A 16191-nucleotide genomic window follows, 5' to 3' on the forward strand; every position below is an offset into this window, starting at 1 on the left:
ATTTTTTACTGTGCTGATGTGTTGCTCAAGGTGCACCGCATGGAAACACTGGTTAAGAGAGGCTTTGAAAACTGGCCTCACTCAAAAAAACTGGGCTAATGAATCATGCATGACTGTAAATGAGCAAGTCAAATATTTACCCCCTGTAAACACACACACACACACACACACACACACACACACAATGATGATTGAATGCTGAAACTGAGGCAGCTAATTCTCAGTTCACAAGTCAGTGCTACTATTTAACTATATTTTTAAGATAATTTGAGATTTGAGAAGTTAGTTTTATTTCATGCTGGTTATAATCAATAATTAAAGATCAATTACTGATGCATTTGACTTCCTTCCACCAGCCTTTTGTGACAAGCTTGCTCCCGTCATTACAGGTGTAGCAGAATGTCCCGTTGTATGGCCAAGCTGCAAATCCATGTTCAACATGTTTTGCTGTCTATTACTATGGCTTGAAAGAAACAAACAACAGTTCTACAACAATAACAACACAGAACACAACAACACCTTTGTGGGTATTTTTTTCTCCCATCAAGGTATTTGAGAGTGGCCTTTTACAACAAGAAGTAAGAGACAAACAAACAAACAAACAAACAAACAAATATTATGCTTATTAGCTTGTATGCATGGAAATACCCAGACTGAGTGAAGCCATTTAGTTTTCCCTTTGAGGACACAGCCGGTAAGAAAATGGGCTTTTATGCTGCTAGACCGGTAAACTTCAAATGTGTCTTGAGATTGTCAGAGACACGTTGTTTTGTTTACTTCCACAGCAACACAAGAGGCTGATGCTTTTACAGGAATTTGGACTTTAAGAAATATGTCTTGTAAACTTCCGACCTACAAGATTTTGGCGTTCAACCTCTGTAACCTCCGGAGAAATTTATGCTCTTAAGAAGAAGCAACTCCTAATTTTCCTCCACAGGGACGAGAGCATGTCTTGACAACAAACAAACAAACACACACACGCACACACACACACACACAATGTTGAAACTTCATAGATGTTACACTAATGTCTGAATTCCCGTGAAAGTAGCAGGAGCCATCTCGTCAATGAATGATCGTGAATGTGCATTTATCACAATGAGAGAGGGCAATACCACTACAGAACAAGCAGAAAACAAGGCCATGTTTTGTCTGCTCCATATTATCACTAACTGCAAAAAGAGAATCTAACTTTTTCCACCATAATAGTTGCCTTTTTGCTCATTTCAAATAATGAGAATACATATGCAGCAGGGGAGACTCTCCAGCTTCTGTGTCCAGTGAGCAAAACTTCACACTAAAATCTGAGGGACTGCAAGTTTCCGTTCAACAGCTAAGACAATGTAGGGAGAAAAATCACTCTGATATTATATTAATTAGGTTTTCTTATTTTTCTTTTAATAGCCTAGTAATCCATGATGAATCTATGGTATGTATCTGTGTCCCTCTAGAGTCAGTTTACAGAGATTTTGATGCACTTGATGACATTATTGTTTATCTTTTATGATATCAGCAGTATTCCTATGATACTTCTTAGGGTGTGCAGTAAGGTTTGTACTGTAAGCCTGACAGTACAGCCTCATCACTGATCACGACTGACCCGTCAATAGGCTATTATGACTTATACAGTCCTGCATTATGATAAAGCGGCTGTTTTGGATTCAGTTTTTTCTCTCTGGGTGATGGATAAATGACCAGTAGGAACAAAACAACAACACAGATTTTTCTTTGTGCCTTAAATTTTTATTGAGATTTCTGCAAGATTGGAATAACATCAGTATCAGGGTCCCCTGAGTGAGAGCTGTGGGAGAAATTATATACCTCTGATCAGAATTAAATGTCAGCGTACAGTGGGTTTAAAAGCTGCCTCCAGTTCAACACAGCCTGCAAAGGGTCATAATTGTGAATTCAGCAGTTTGCGCCTGGCAAAGTGTGTTGTTTAGTAAACCACTGTATTTATGGAGGCAAAATATTAGAATCCTCACAATTTACCAGTCTAGCCAAAATCATCATTTTCATCTGTGGCATCTCACCATAATTAAAAACTTTCAGCTGCAGTCCTATACATTCTTTTAACCATAATACATTGTTTCTGATATTACAGGTCACAGTGCCATGAGAGCTATTTCAAATAGTTCCTATAAATGTACCTGTGCATGTCATTATCTGTCAGCCTTATACAACGCAGGTTAAACTGGATAAAGAAGAAAAACATACAACCATTGTAACTCCATATTTGTAAAACAGGTCACACTTTAAAGTAAGGGTGCATGACATGATTCATGCTTGAATTCATGCATGAAAATGCATCACTTAATGCATTAAGAATTAATGATATGCATTATGCATATGAGCCATACTTGGTGCAGGGTGCAGGTCCTTACCTCTGCAGCTCTGAACCCCCTGCCAACCACGTGCTGTACAGGTGATAGTGAAGTCTCCTTTATAATTACCCCTGCAGACATACCGGACTTGTTCTCTGTTCTTGTAATTCCACTTTGAATTGTGAGCAATGTAAGCATGTTCAATATTTAGTCTGCGACATTTTATCTCTGAAAGAAAAACAAAACAAAACAATGAGGCATTGTACACCGTGACTGGTGATAATTTTAGCAATATGATGCACAGTCTCTGTCTAAAATATGTTTTTTTTTTTTCACTTTCAAATGTTTTCCTCAGTTAAAAACTCTCTTTTCTTTTCTTTTTTTGAAAACCAAATAATAAACTAACTAAGATAAATGTAGCAGAAAACTGTAATTTACTAAGGGTTTGCGGTGGCGGTAATGGTACTGTGTTTGTAAAAAGCAACAATTCTGATTCATTAACAATGCAGAGATTGATGTTGCACGTGCAACTGAAGGTACAAACATTTAGCTCCTTATAGACCTGAAGAATATGTATTTTATGGTGTGTCAGCCTGACAGCGCAAAAATGAAAGAGGGGTTTATTATAATTATTATAATAGCTCCTAACACCTTATTAAATGAAAAACAGCTCATTTAATCCAGAATTATGCACACTGCCCTGTGAAAGCAAGTTATTTTGCAAACATGAAAACAGCCTTCTACCTGACTGCAATGTGTTTTATTTCATATTATGAGGAGACTAACATACACCTTACAATCGTGGCTGTTGACACATGTGCCAAATCCTGTTACCCTGCAGAGCAGAGACACAGCAATGGCTAGATTAGCATCGCAAATTTGGTGGAGCGCATGTTTAATCTTTTGGATTGGATTAGTCAGAAGCAATAGATCTAATCTGTTTTATATATTTAAGACGTGGCTCTTGCCATCAGTTTTGTTGTGATTCTAGCTTTCTCGTTGGCTTGTTGCACCAAAATTGTGACAGAACTCATTTAAATGTCAACTGTTCAGAAATCACTCACTAAATTGGGAATAGTTGCGGCTCTTTTTTTTTTTTTTCTTAGCACCGACAGCCTTCGTAAATCAGGCTGACAGTGTTTGATCCTAAGTACCTGTACACAGTGGTTTTTGGTCGCACCCACCCAGTTGAGAACTGATTGACACTCACATTAAAACCTAACAATCACTAAATGTTTCTTTGACACAAGCTCCTGCAGTTCTGTACCTGAGCATACTGGGTCGTGAGTCCACGTCGCGTCCTCCTGGCAGGTAACCTCTGTGGAGGTTTCTTTTGTGGAGGAAAACCAGTAATCCTCTCCACATATGACTGTTAGTCTCTCGCCAGGGTAAAACACATTTCTGTATCCAGGTTCATACGTGGTTCCCCTGATTGATTGCAGTATTGTACATTTTACCTCTGCATGTGTTGGGAAATCAAATAAGCATTATGTTAGTTTGTTGTAATAAGAGGAAATATCATAAAGACATCATGCTGTTAATTTTCAATCAGATCTAAATAAATGGTTGAGTAGCTCTGTACATGATACTTACTTTGACACAAAGGTGTGGGCCTCCACTCTGCTCTGAGGCCTACTTTTGTACATTTTGGAAGTATTCCTTGAGTAGGTTTGTAGTTGACATCGCATTCAAAATGCAGGACTTCGTTTTCTTTGTACTCCCTGGCATTTCCACGCACTCTGCCATGTTCAATCGCTGGTGGTCCACATATTATCTCTGTTGAAGAATAAATGCATGACCACACGCACACGCACGCACGCACGCACACACACACACACACACACACACACACACACACACACACACACACACACACACACACACACACACACACACACAAATATAACCTTGCCATTCATTTATGAAGAGGCATCTGTGCACCATCCGTGAAAATGCCCACACAGTTCTGCCATTTCATTTCAGCCCATTTTCTGTCAACTGACAGTCAAAAATCTTAACAAGTTCATCAGTCGTTGCTCTTCCAAGGATGTACTTGTGAAACAGCAAACCCTCACACCGTCACTCTGACATGACAAAGCGAACACAAGCAATGAAGAAGCAGTCTTTATTGCTGTCAGTATAGCCTGCCTTCTTCTATTTTGCTGCTCTCTCTGTTTGTTTACTGCAACCCACAGTACCTTCACAAGTTGGAGCTGGGCCACTCCACTCTCCTGTTTCATCACAGTGAATCTCTGATGATCCATACAGGACTAAAGAGCTTGACGTGCAGCGAAATCGGAGCACATTGCCATAGGTTGTATTCTCGGGGTCCCCGATCACCTGGACGCCATCTTCCACATGAATCACTGGGCACTTCTGGGCTACATCGAGGAAATCAATAAAAAATAGCAACATGGATGAAATAATACAATAGTCACAGATCACCTTTTCCTTGGAGTCCATAAAATAAGATGCGAGACAACAAGAGGGTTTACCTGTACATGAATATGGACCACTCCACTGCCCGGTTTCTAAACATTCAATCTGTGGACTTCCTTGAGGAATCATTCCACGGCTGCACTGAACCTTTATCTTAGTGCCGTTGCGTACACGTGTGCTGTTGTGTGGGTCTATGCAAGTAGCTGTTTTTGGGATGAAAAAACAACAAAAACAAAAACTGATTAACGTACATTTTTGTTTGACTTTGTTTTAGATAAACAGTGACATTTTGGATATAAATTTTGACTCGTTTCAGAAACAACTATACATTGAAGTCAGACGTTGCAATGGCATTAATAATCATTGCATGTAATCATAACAATTATGGTAATAATACAGTATACTGAGTATGGTTTTGTATGTATTGTATGCTTGACCATGCAAGCCTCTAAAAGGCAGCATCAGTGCTTTAAATGGTTTCTAAAATGTATTAGAGGTCAGTGCAGAGAGGATAAAATTGGCACAATATGTGAGCTCTTATTAATTCTTGTTAAAAGCTGAGCAGCCGCATTTGAGTAATCATGAATAATCATCTCCATTTCAGTCTCAAGCACATCAGTTCTTCATTTAGCTGTGCCCCTCAGCTGAACATGATTGTCAACACACAAGGACTGGTCAGGCACCTAAATTACACAGTTACATCGAATACAGCGGCTTAAAGACACAATGCACTTTTTCAGAACATAATGCAGAAAAGATTCTTTAATATCGATCTATTTTTCTCTATCAAAGTATCGTTTTCTGACTCTCCATATTCATCTCTCTCTCTCTCTGTATGTTGCATCTGCTACAAGAGTAGGTTACACCAATAGGAATACCTAAAACATGACATCTCATTCACATAGACATCACCCCAGGGTGTCAGCAGGTGGAACTAGATGAAAACAAAAAGCAACACACACTACAAACTATCACCACAGCATTTCAGCTGGTGCAGGTGTGTCCTACTGATTCAAACAGGGCAAAAGAAATCACCGTGGCGATTGGTACATTTACAGCTGTGGATATGAACCTCTACTCTGTAGTAGAAAACATAGGCTTTGAATAAATATTTAGTGTAACTGAGCTCCGTTATTCCTTCAGTTTGATTACACAAATCCATACTGATACCGAAAAATAGTTAAGAAATACTGAGGGAGAATGGAAACTTACGGAGGCATCTCATCTCTCCAATCCATTCACCATTGCTGCAGGTTTTAATGGTCTGACCGTCCAGAGTGTAGTTCTTATGACAGCTGTATTCAACGGTCTCATCCTCGCTGTAAATCGGCTTCACAGTGGATGTGATGTCACCATGTTCAAGTGGTGGTGGACTTGCACAATCCCATGGTACTAGAAGAAGATAGGTAATTAGAGAATGATAAGATCATTTTAGCCTGACACAGCCTAGCACTCTCTGATTATCACTGATCGCATTAGGTGAAGCGACTGATGGGACAAACAGTCCAACTCATTTAATTTCATTTTCAGATGTTAAAATCTGTTTTTAGGAACAAAAGTCAAGATCTTGAAACAAAGCAAATAAAGTGGACTCTAGTTTCAAGAAAAGGACATTTGTCTTAGAATAACTATTGAAATAAGTGTGCATTGGAAACCAAACTGGCATTTTTTTTTTTGTCTCAGAGTATTAGGTATTCATTCTTACCAATCTGTGACAAATAATCATCCATGTTCATCCACAGGACAAGAGACCAGAGGAGCAGAGAGAAATTCATGGTGGCCATGCAGGATATTGACACGCTGTAGTCTGTTAGTCCACAAATAGAATCACTCTCTGTGGATGAGTCACTTTTTGTCCTAAAACACCTGAAAATGCAACAGATTGTGCTAATTTGTGCTAATTGTAACCTAGCTCGCCAAACCTTCCTATAACCAAGTGTTTGTGCCCCCCTCACCCCCCCCACCTACACACACACACACACACACACACACACACACACACACACGAACACAAAGTCCAGTTGATTACATGAACTTCAAACAGACAGTTAACGGGAATCGAATGTTTATTTAACTGTCATTCTAACCTAATAATAACATGCAGTGGTCATATTTCATCATTCGTCTGGCATTAAGGAGTGTGCCTACTTAGGATTTGGTAACCAGGCCTATTTAGCAAGTAAATAAATATTGACAGCTATGTGAAATTGTCAGATTACAATTCAAAGTGATAATTGTAGAATAATACATAACCGTCCACCATAACCATCATTTAAAACAGTAAAGTGATAGTTAACTAAACTTTGTCAAATTACAAACAATGAAATGATAATTAATAGTGTGAACTTCATACAGGGTATACTATTTATTAAAAGTTTATTGTGGCACACATAACATCTTATGTACTATATTAAAACATTGTAGTGTCATGCTGCTTACCCAACACATTTCAATAGAAAGAAAAACTGCTCACAAAAACAATAATGGATCAGTCTTTTATGAAATTTGGCTGTCATTCTCGACTCATTTCAACTCAAAACAGGAAACACCGTTCGACCAGTGCCACGAACCAGAGCACAGTGATAACCATCCTCTTAATTTAACAATACATCCATTCATACACACAGGAATATTAATATATTTGTTTAGTTACTTATTGTTTAATATCAGTATTGTTTTCTCTCTCGTTTTTCTGCCATACAGACACAAAACAATTATACAATCAAAATTAATGTACTCGATATGCTGCAATTTCTCTCCTACCTTCACCTTCATTATTATTATTATTATTATTATTATTATTATTATTATTTTAATATTATATTAACTAGGTTTTCTTAATTTTTCTTTTAATAGCCTAGTATTCCATAGGGAATCCATGATATGTATCTGTGTCTCTCTAGAGTCAGTATACTGTGATTTTATTGCACTTGCTGGCATTTTTGTTTATCAGCAGTATTCCTATGATATTTCTTACAGTGTGCAGTAAGGGTTGTACTGTAAGCCTGACAGAGTTCTCATCGGGGCTGAAAATTAAGACCCAACCCGACCCGGGGCCGACTGGGCCAGCCCGAGGCCCGACCCGACCCGACTAATTAGCCTAACTTTAGGCCCGACAGCCCGATAAAGCCCGAAAAAAAAAAAAAACGGCAAATTCGCCATTATTTAGCAGAGCCGGTCGGCTGCGGCACCAGGGCACCATCAGTCAGTATCAGGCGAGCCGGCCGCCGCCCCGGCCAGCATCAGGCAGCTCACCTGTCAGATCCGGCAGACCTGACGGGTGGGCGCGGTGCCGGACGGTGCATGTGCGGGTCAATAGGGTAGTCTAGAAAACTGGCGATTTTTTTTTCTCGTGCGCCCCCAAGTAGATTGCGCCCTGGGCAGTTGCACTGCCCATAGCAGAAACCGTCCCTGCTGCCGAGTCTGCCGGCACAGCGGGATAGGCTACTGCTGCAACTCTCTCTCACTTGTTTGCCCTGCGCTCGCACAGCTGGTTGTCTGTCTGTCACTGAAAGTTTAGCCTCCAAATCCAATCCAGTCTCTCACTCTCTCCACCAGTCACATAAAAATGAAACGTCATAATCAATAACACAACACATAATTCTATTTTTTTATTAAAAAAAAAAAAAAAAAATCCCCCACAGAACCTGAAGCCCGACCCGACCCGCCCAATTCACGTAAATTTTAGGCCCGGCCCGACCTGAAAATGTCGGGTCGGGTCGGGTTCGGGCAGAATATGAGAACTCTACTGACAGTACAGAAACCTGTAAAAATAAGAAACAAAAATCATCACGACTGACCCGTCAATAGGCTGTTACGACGTACATAGTCCTGCATTATGATAAAATGGCTGCTATGGATTCTGTTTTTTCTCTCTGGGTGATGGCTAAATGGAAAAATAAGCAACAAACACAGTTTTCTTTGTGCCTTAATTTAAAAAAAAAAAAAAAAAAAAAAAAAAAAAATTTATTGAGACTTCTGCAGGATTGGAATAACATCAGTATCAGGGTCCCCTGAGTGAGAGCTGTGGGAGAAAATAAATACCTCTGATCAGAATTAAATCTCAGCATACAGTGGGTTTAAATGCTGCATCCAGTTCAACACAGCCTGCAAAGGGTTTTCAATACAACTGTTATGAGAACAAATATCAAACAGCAGCATGTCAAAATTGGTCACCTTGTCATTCTGAATAGTGGTTTGAATACAGACAACTACTTTTTTTTAATGGGGCAACTGAATCATGCATAACTGTACATTACAGAAATTTGTGCCTTGCAAAGATTGTCTTTTCTTAACCATAATGTATTGCTTCTGATATTATAGGTCACAGTGCCATGAAAGCTATTTCAAATAGTTCTTGTAAACGTACCTGTGCATGTCATTATCTGTCAGCTTTATACAACGCAGGTTAAACTAGATAAAGACGAAAAACATACAACCATTGTGACTCCCAATTTGTAACACAGGTCACACTTTAAGGTAAGGGTGCATGACGTGATTCATGCTTGAATTCATACATGAAAATGCATCAATTTATACACTAATATCTCAGGAATTATCAGGAATCTTGCATTATCAAAGCATTCAGATTGACTATTTTTCTTTTCTTTTATTTATTTATTTATTTATTTCCCAGCCAGCATTGTGACTTGTGATTGCACATTTTTATGCAGGCTTTTACAAAGTACACTTCTCCCTTTATCTTTTTCTGTTGAAATAGCAACAGAAACAATGACAAACAGACCTCAGTTAGACTCTTATTGAAAAAGCTGTTCATCATTCCACACTGAATGCTGCACTTAAAATTGATATCGGTGCACATGTGTTATTCAGTGACAACAGTGAAGGCATTAGCATGTTCATTATATGTATCTGTATTTTGAGAATATGTATATATGCTGTAGTGATGCGACATAAATACGTTATGTCCACTGTGGTAACAAAGACTTTTGTTTCATTGGGTTGGTGTGAAATACTTTGTGGATATTGTTAATACGTACGTATGCACTTGATGTGATTCATTTCCCATTCTCCATTTTTGCACGTAATGCTATCTGCTCCTTCAATTGCATACGTATCACGGCACTGGTAAGTTACTTGTGTGTCAGACAAGTATTCGTTCTCGTTGGACTTCACAATGATTGCATTCTCAACTTTAGGTGGAGGACTGCAGGACTTTTCACGAGCTGTAAGAGATGTAAATCGTTAACAGCTAACACTTTCTTTTCAAGTATCAACAGCCAGTCAAATTAGATGGAGGTTGACTTACGTGAGCAGAAGGTTTTGGGCGTTTCTTGATCATTAAACTTCCACTGTCCTCTCGTACAAGTTATATATCCATACTTAGAATTGTATCCCTTCTCACAATTAATTATGATGTAATCTTGGTCTCTATAGTCATCTGTTGCAGGTTTTTCGATCACTGCATGAGCAATCTCAGGGATTTGTCCACAGTTTTGAGTATCTAGGGTGCATATGATTAAAAATAATTAGAAGCACTGTATTGTGGCATACAATATTTTAAAAGCAAGGCTGGCAATGTACAAACAACATCAAATGGAGATTCTTTCAATGATAGATGCGTGAAGGATTGACAGGATGATGGGAAAGTCAGTTCCAACACATATATCTTCACTCGCACTAATAATGGCCACTGGTGCAAGACAGAGACTACTAATAATCCCTTCCATGGATTAGTTTGTTTACAGTAATTATATTAAGGGATCATGATGAACTTAATGATATATATAGATGTTTGAGATGATGCCAGATGGATGTTGAAGCTGGAGCGAGTAATTCTCAGTTCATAACCCACTGTAGCCATTGAAAGATATATTTGAGATGTACAGGTTAGTTTTATTTCATGCTTGTTTATAACAAGGACTGTGGATATTAAAGATCTCTTACCAATGCATTGTGGATTTTCAGACCACACGCCCTCGTGACATTTGATTTCCCTCCACCAGCCTTTGGTGAAAGGTTTGTACCCTTCATTACAGGTATAGTAGAACATCCCAACTGCAAATGGCCCAACTGCAAATCCATGCTCAACGTGAGGTTTTGAACAGGTGGTTTTATCTGTTAAAACAACAGACATATGAATGAGATTTGTTCCAAACGTCACTTCAAACAAAGAAAGAAACCATCGTTCTACAACAATAACAATGCAAAACATCTTTGTGTCTTTTGTGTTTGTCTCATCAAGGCTGTAGTAACTGAGACTGGCCTTGGACTACAAAATGATCGTGAAACATTTAGTGCCCTGATCAGTGTTTTTGGGAAATCATTTTCCTGACTGGTCAAATCCCATTCCCAGAGGGTCAGATGCCATATCCCAGGGCTTGGTCATGCTCTTCTTCATCTGATTTCAGCACCAAAGGCACTCCTTGGCCTTAGTATGAGACATGAGGGATGGTGACGTAATATGAAGAGAAAGACAGTCTGCAAGAATTTGACTACCGCTTCCAGGGAGACTTTTCATTTGTGACCGAGATGTGTACAATTTCAGTTTTGTTACCATAACTGAACCTTTGCCTAACCTTAACCAACTGTTTTTTATGCTTAAACCATATCTTTTCCTAACCTGAACCAACTGGTTTTAATGCTGACACCAAAACTTTCCCTAACCTTAACCAACTGGTGTTGTTGCCTAAACCTAACCACGTTATACTCGTGATAAAAACGACAAAGCCTGATGTGTCTCATCCTGATGCTGAAGGCTGACTTTGATATATCAGATGCGAAAGGGGCGTGACAAAGCTGAGGTATTTGACAACCTGGTAACAAGAATTTGTTGTCCTGACAGAGTAAATTATAGAAAATGGTATTGTGCTCTGATGAGGGATCTTTTGCCTTAAAAAAATTGTGAAAACATCCTCCCAGAATTGTCCTGCTTCAGTCTTGCCTCATCTATGTATTACATTGTTTTCTTAAAAGAATAACTAATGCAGTTTACAGATAATGCAGTATTTTTTTTAAAGAAATGCAGTGCAATTAAAAAAGTTCCCAAAAGCCAGGTACTTTTTCACGATTTGTACCTAATTATGCAAAAGTAAAGTCACTTTTATTTATCATTTACCATATTATTACCAGTATTTTGCATCTTGGTTCTGTATTGCTGTAGTCCAGCAGGCTGCATAGGTCTCCTTTAACCTTCTGGCTTGGGGAGAATATAGATGAGGGCTTTGGTGGTCTTGCATAGGACAAATAATGGTTTCCATATGCTCGGCTTATGTTGTTTTAGCTACAGCCCTACAGTATACCGTATTTCACCAATTAATTGCCCTGCCGCAAATAGCCGCCAGGTTCTTATAAACGCCTGGGCTCTGCACCCAAAAAGGCTACTCACCTTATTTTTGCAGAAGTAAACAGTTATCCGCACAATAACAGTGCAGCATTTTTTTTTTTTGTCAAAATAAGAGCGCTAGCTAATGTTAGAAAAAAAGGGTGCACCGTAATCTTAAATTGCCCAACTATAAATATGTTGGACGGTAACTGTCATCACGATAATGGCCTGGTGCAGGTCTGTGCAAAAATAAATAAAGGCCTGCAGCGAATAGCTACCTGGTTCTTTTAAACGCCCGGGGTCCAAGTTGATTTGGCATATTAAATGCCCGGGCGATTAATTGGTGAAATACGGTATAAAATAACAACTCTCTTTGCAAAAGGTTGAAAGACAGAAGCCAGAGAATTGTGGTGATCTTTCTCCTGTATTGCAATATGTATATTTCTTATCATCAAGAATATCACATCGTGTTTGAGAAAAATCATTTATTATTATTTCCCAGATCTTGAATACACTACCTTCACACAGGGGGTCTGGCGTCCATCCATTAGCTGTGCAGGTGGCAACACCCTTGCCACCCGTGCTTTTATATCCTTCTCTACAGGTATATCTTTGTGTTGCACGCAATGTTTTCCTCCTCCAGTCCTGTTCTCTGAAATTTTGAATCAGATCGTAGCCATGTGGTATGGTGCAAGTTTTTTCTAAGGTTATAGAGAAAGATGTAGTTGTTATGTAAAATCAATTGTTTGCATTAATGACCCAATAAATACAAATAACTACTTTCCGCATTCCACTGTATCTGAACAATAGGTTTGGATAAAATAATTATTTTATTTTAGCATATGACCTGTGCTCAGGAGCATTAATCCTTTTGCACAGTGGATGAGTGCACAAAATGAGCAGTCAAAAGCCATATTTTTTGTATGCTGATGTACATCTTTGAATCCCGTGCCAACCACGCTCTGTACAGGTGATAGTAAAGCCTCCTTCACAATCACCCCTGCAGGCATACTGGACTCGTGCATTATATTTGTGTACCGACATTTCACATTTCAGGACCAATGATCTCAGCATTCTTTATGTTTTGTTTGTCACATCTAAAAACATTCAAATGCACTTAGGAAGTATTCTACACTCTGACTGGCTGGTGAACGGCTGGTGAGGGATTCAGTTTGCCCTGATGCTGGACTCTTTTGGCAGTCAATCAGCCTCAGCCTCAGCCTCACTGAAGAAGCTGAGGCTGCCATCTTTGATTTTGTTCCAACCAGTACAACCAAAGACTGCCAAAATGTCCCGTATCAGACACTTCAGTATTACACATGAGCCATACTTGGTGCAGGGTGCAGGTCCTTACCTCTGCAGCTCTGAGCCCCCTGCCAACCACGTGCTGTACAGGTGAGAGTGAAGTCTCCTTCATAATCACCCTTACAGGTATACTGGACTCGTTCTCGGTTCCTGTACTCTGACTTTACACGTCTAGCAATGTAAGCATTTGGAAAATCTAGTTTGGGACATTTTATCTCTGAAAGAAAAAAATACGCAATTATGAAGCATTGTATTTTGAAAGTGGAAAAAAAGTTTTCAGTTTAGGATTTTTCTTCTGTCAAGTCACTAATTGCCAGTTATTAATTATTAATAGCTGCCTTAAAAGCTGATGATCAGATGATCAGAGGAGAACCAATGAGACTTTGTCATTCATACCACTAGTACTACTACTACTACTGCTACTACTACTACTGCTGCTACTACTACTGCAACTACTACTACTGCGACTACTACTGCTACTGCTACTACTACTATTACTACTACTGCTACTGCTACTACAACTGCTATTACTACTACTAGTCCGACAACTACTACTACTACTACTAGTACTGTTACTGCTACTACTACTGCTATTACTAATAATAACAATCATGAACAAAAATAAAGATAATAGATAATAGTTTTTTCTTTCAAAGCAGTTGTTAAAAACATTTTCATTTTTATTTATTTATTTATGTTAAGGTGAAGCAGCCATTTTTTATTTTGTTCCAATGGAAAATCCAATGGAAAATCAGGGTATAGCCCAACCAGTACAACTCCCAAAATGTCCTGTATTAGGGGTTTCAGTATTACACATGAACGATACTTGGTGCAGGTCCTTACCTCTGCAGGTCTGAACCCCCAGCCAACCACGTGCTGTACAGGTGATAGTGAAGTCTCTGTCATAATCACCCCTGCAGACATACCGGACTTGTTCTCTGTTCTTGTAATTCCACTTGCGAGGAGTGGAAGCATGTTCAATATTTAGTCTGGGACATTTTATCTCTGAAAGAAAAAAAAAAAACCAATGAGGCATTGTACACCGTGACTGGTGATAATTTTAGCAATATGATGCACAGTCTCTGTATAACATATAGTGTATGTTTTTTTTTTTTTCACTTTCAAATCTTTTCCTCAGTTAAAAACTTTCTTTCTTTTTTTTTTTTTTTTTGAAAACCAAATGATAAACAAACTAAGATAAGTGTAGCAGAAAACAGTAAGAAATACACCCCCTGATTTACTAAAGGTTTGCGGTGGCGGTAATGGCACTGTGTTTGTAAAAAGCAACAATTCTGATTCATTAACAGTACACAGATTGATGCTGCATGTGCAACTGAAGGTACAAACATTTAGCTCCTTAAAGACCTGACGAATATGTATTTTATGTCAGCCTGACAGCACAAAAATGAAAGAGGGGTTTATTATAATTATTATAATAGCTCCTAACACCTTACTAAAGGAAAAACAGCTCATTTAATCCAGAATTGTGCACACTGCCCTGTGAAAGCAAGTTATTTTGCAAACATGAAAACAATTTTTAAATGTACCGGCAGCCTTCTACCTGACTGCAATGTGTTTTATTTCATATTACAAGGAGACTAACATACACCTTACAATCGTGGCTGTTGACACGTCTGCCAAATCCTGTTACCCTGCAGAGCAGAGACACAGCAATGGCTAGATTAGCATCACAAATTTGGTGGAGCGCACGTTTAATCTTTTGGATTTGATTAGTCTAAATTTTTTTTAATACATTTAAGACGTGGCTCTTGCCATCAGGTTTGTTGTGATTCTAGTTTTCTCGTTGGTTTGTTGCACCAAAATTGTGATAGAACTCATTTAAATGTCAGCTCTTAGTAAATCACTCACTAAATTGGTAATAATTGCGGCTCTTTTTTTTTTTTTTTTTTCAGCCTTCGTAAATCAGGCTGACAATGTTTGATCCTAAGTACCTGTACACAGTGGTTTTTGGACCCACCCACCCAGTTAAGAACTGATTGACACTCACATTAAAACCTAACAATCACTAAATGTTTCTTTGACACAAGCTCCTGCAGTTCTGTACCTGAGCATACTGGGTCGTGAGTCCACGTCGCGTCTTCCTGGCAGGTAACCTCTGTGGAGGTTTCTTTTGTGGAGAAAAACCAGTAATCCTCTCCACATATGACTGTTAGTCTGTCGCCAGGGTAAAACACATTTCTGGATTCAGGTTCATACCTGGTTCCCCTGATTGATTGCAGTATTGTACATGTTACCGCTGCATTTGTTGGGAAATCAAATAAGCATTATGTTAGTTTGTTGTAACAAGAGGAAATATAAAGACATCATGCTGTTAATTTTCATGAAACTTACATTCACACAGAGGTGTGGGCCTCCACTCTGCTCTGAGGCCTACTTTTGTACATTTTGGAAGTATTCCTTGAGTAGGTTTGTAGCTGACATCACATTCAAAATGCAGGACTTCGTTTTCTTTGTACTCCCTGGCATTTCCACGCACTCTGCCATGTTCAATTGCTGGTGCTGTACATTTTATCCCTGTTGAAGATTAAATGCATGGGCACACACACGCACACACACACACACACACACACACATATAACCTTGCCATTCGTTTATGAAGAGGCATCTGTTCACCATCCGTGAAAATGCCCACACAGTTATGCCATTTCATTTCAGCCCATTTTCTGTCAACTGACAGTCAAAAATCTTAACAAATCCATCAGTTGTTGCTCTTCCAGGGATGTACTTGTGACACAGCAAACCCTCACACCGTCACTCTGACATGACAAAGCGAACACAAGCAATGAAGAAGCAGTCTTTATTGCTGTCAGTATAGCC

At 39.0% G+C, this 16191-nt stretch overlaps 1 protein-coding gene across 1 annotated transcript; it reads right to left on the reverse strand.

The window, feature by feature from the left end:
- Positions 1–5671: 5671 nt before the first annotated feature.
- On the reverse strand, positions 5672–6538 carry LOC115357385 (complement factor H-related protein 2-like). The gene is made up of 3 exons (XM_030048781.1): positions 6469–6538; positions 5976–6155; positions 5672–5697 (listed from the first exon to the last, which is right to left on the reverse strand). The coding sequence occupies exons 1-3, from the start codon at positions 6536–6538 to the stop codon at positions 5672–5674; spliced, it is 276 nt and encodes a 91-aa protein (XP_029904641.1).
- Between the last annotated feature and the right edge of the window lie 9653 nt (positions 6539–16191).

This window comes from Myripristis murdjan, chromosome 4, assembly GCF_902150065.1.
Source record: "Myripristis murdjan chromosome 4, fMyrMur1.1, whole genome shotgun sequence".
In the NCBI taxonomy this organism is placed as follows: domain Eukaryota; kingdom Metazoa; phylum Chordata; class Actinopteri; order Holocentriformes; family Holocentridae; genus Myripristis; species Myripristis murdjan.

Excerpts from the sequence above, each read along its gene's own strand:
- LOC115357385 (XM_030048781.1), bottom strand. The coding sequence starts at position 6,538 with ATGAATTTCTCTCTGCTCCTCTGGTCTCTTGTCCTGTGGATGAACATG. Across the intron at positions 6,156-6,468 it reads TGATTATTTGTCACAGATTG|TACCATGGGATTGTGCAAGT; the intron begins GTAAGAATGAAT and ends ATCTTCTTCTAG. Across the intron at positions 5,698-5,975 it reads TGGAGAGATGAGATGCCTCC|TTCCACCTGCTGACACCCTG; the intron begins GTAAGTTTCCAT and ends GTTTTCATCTAG.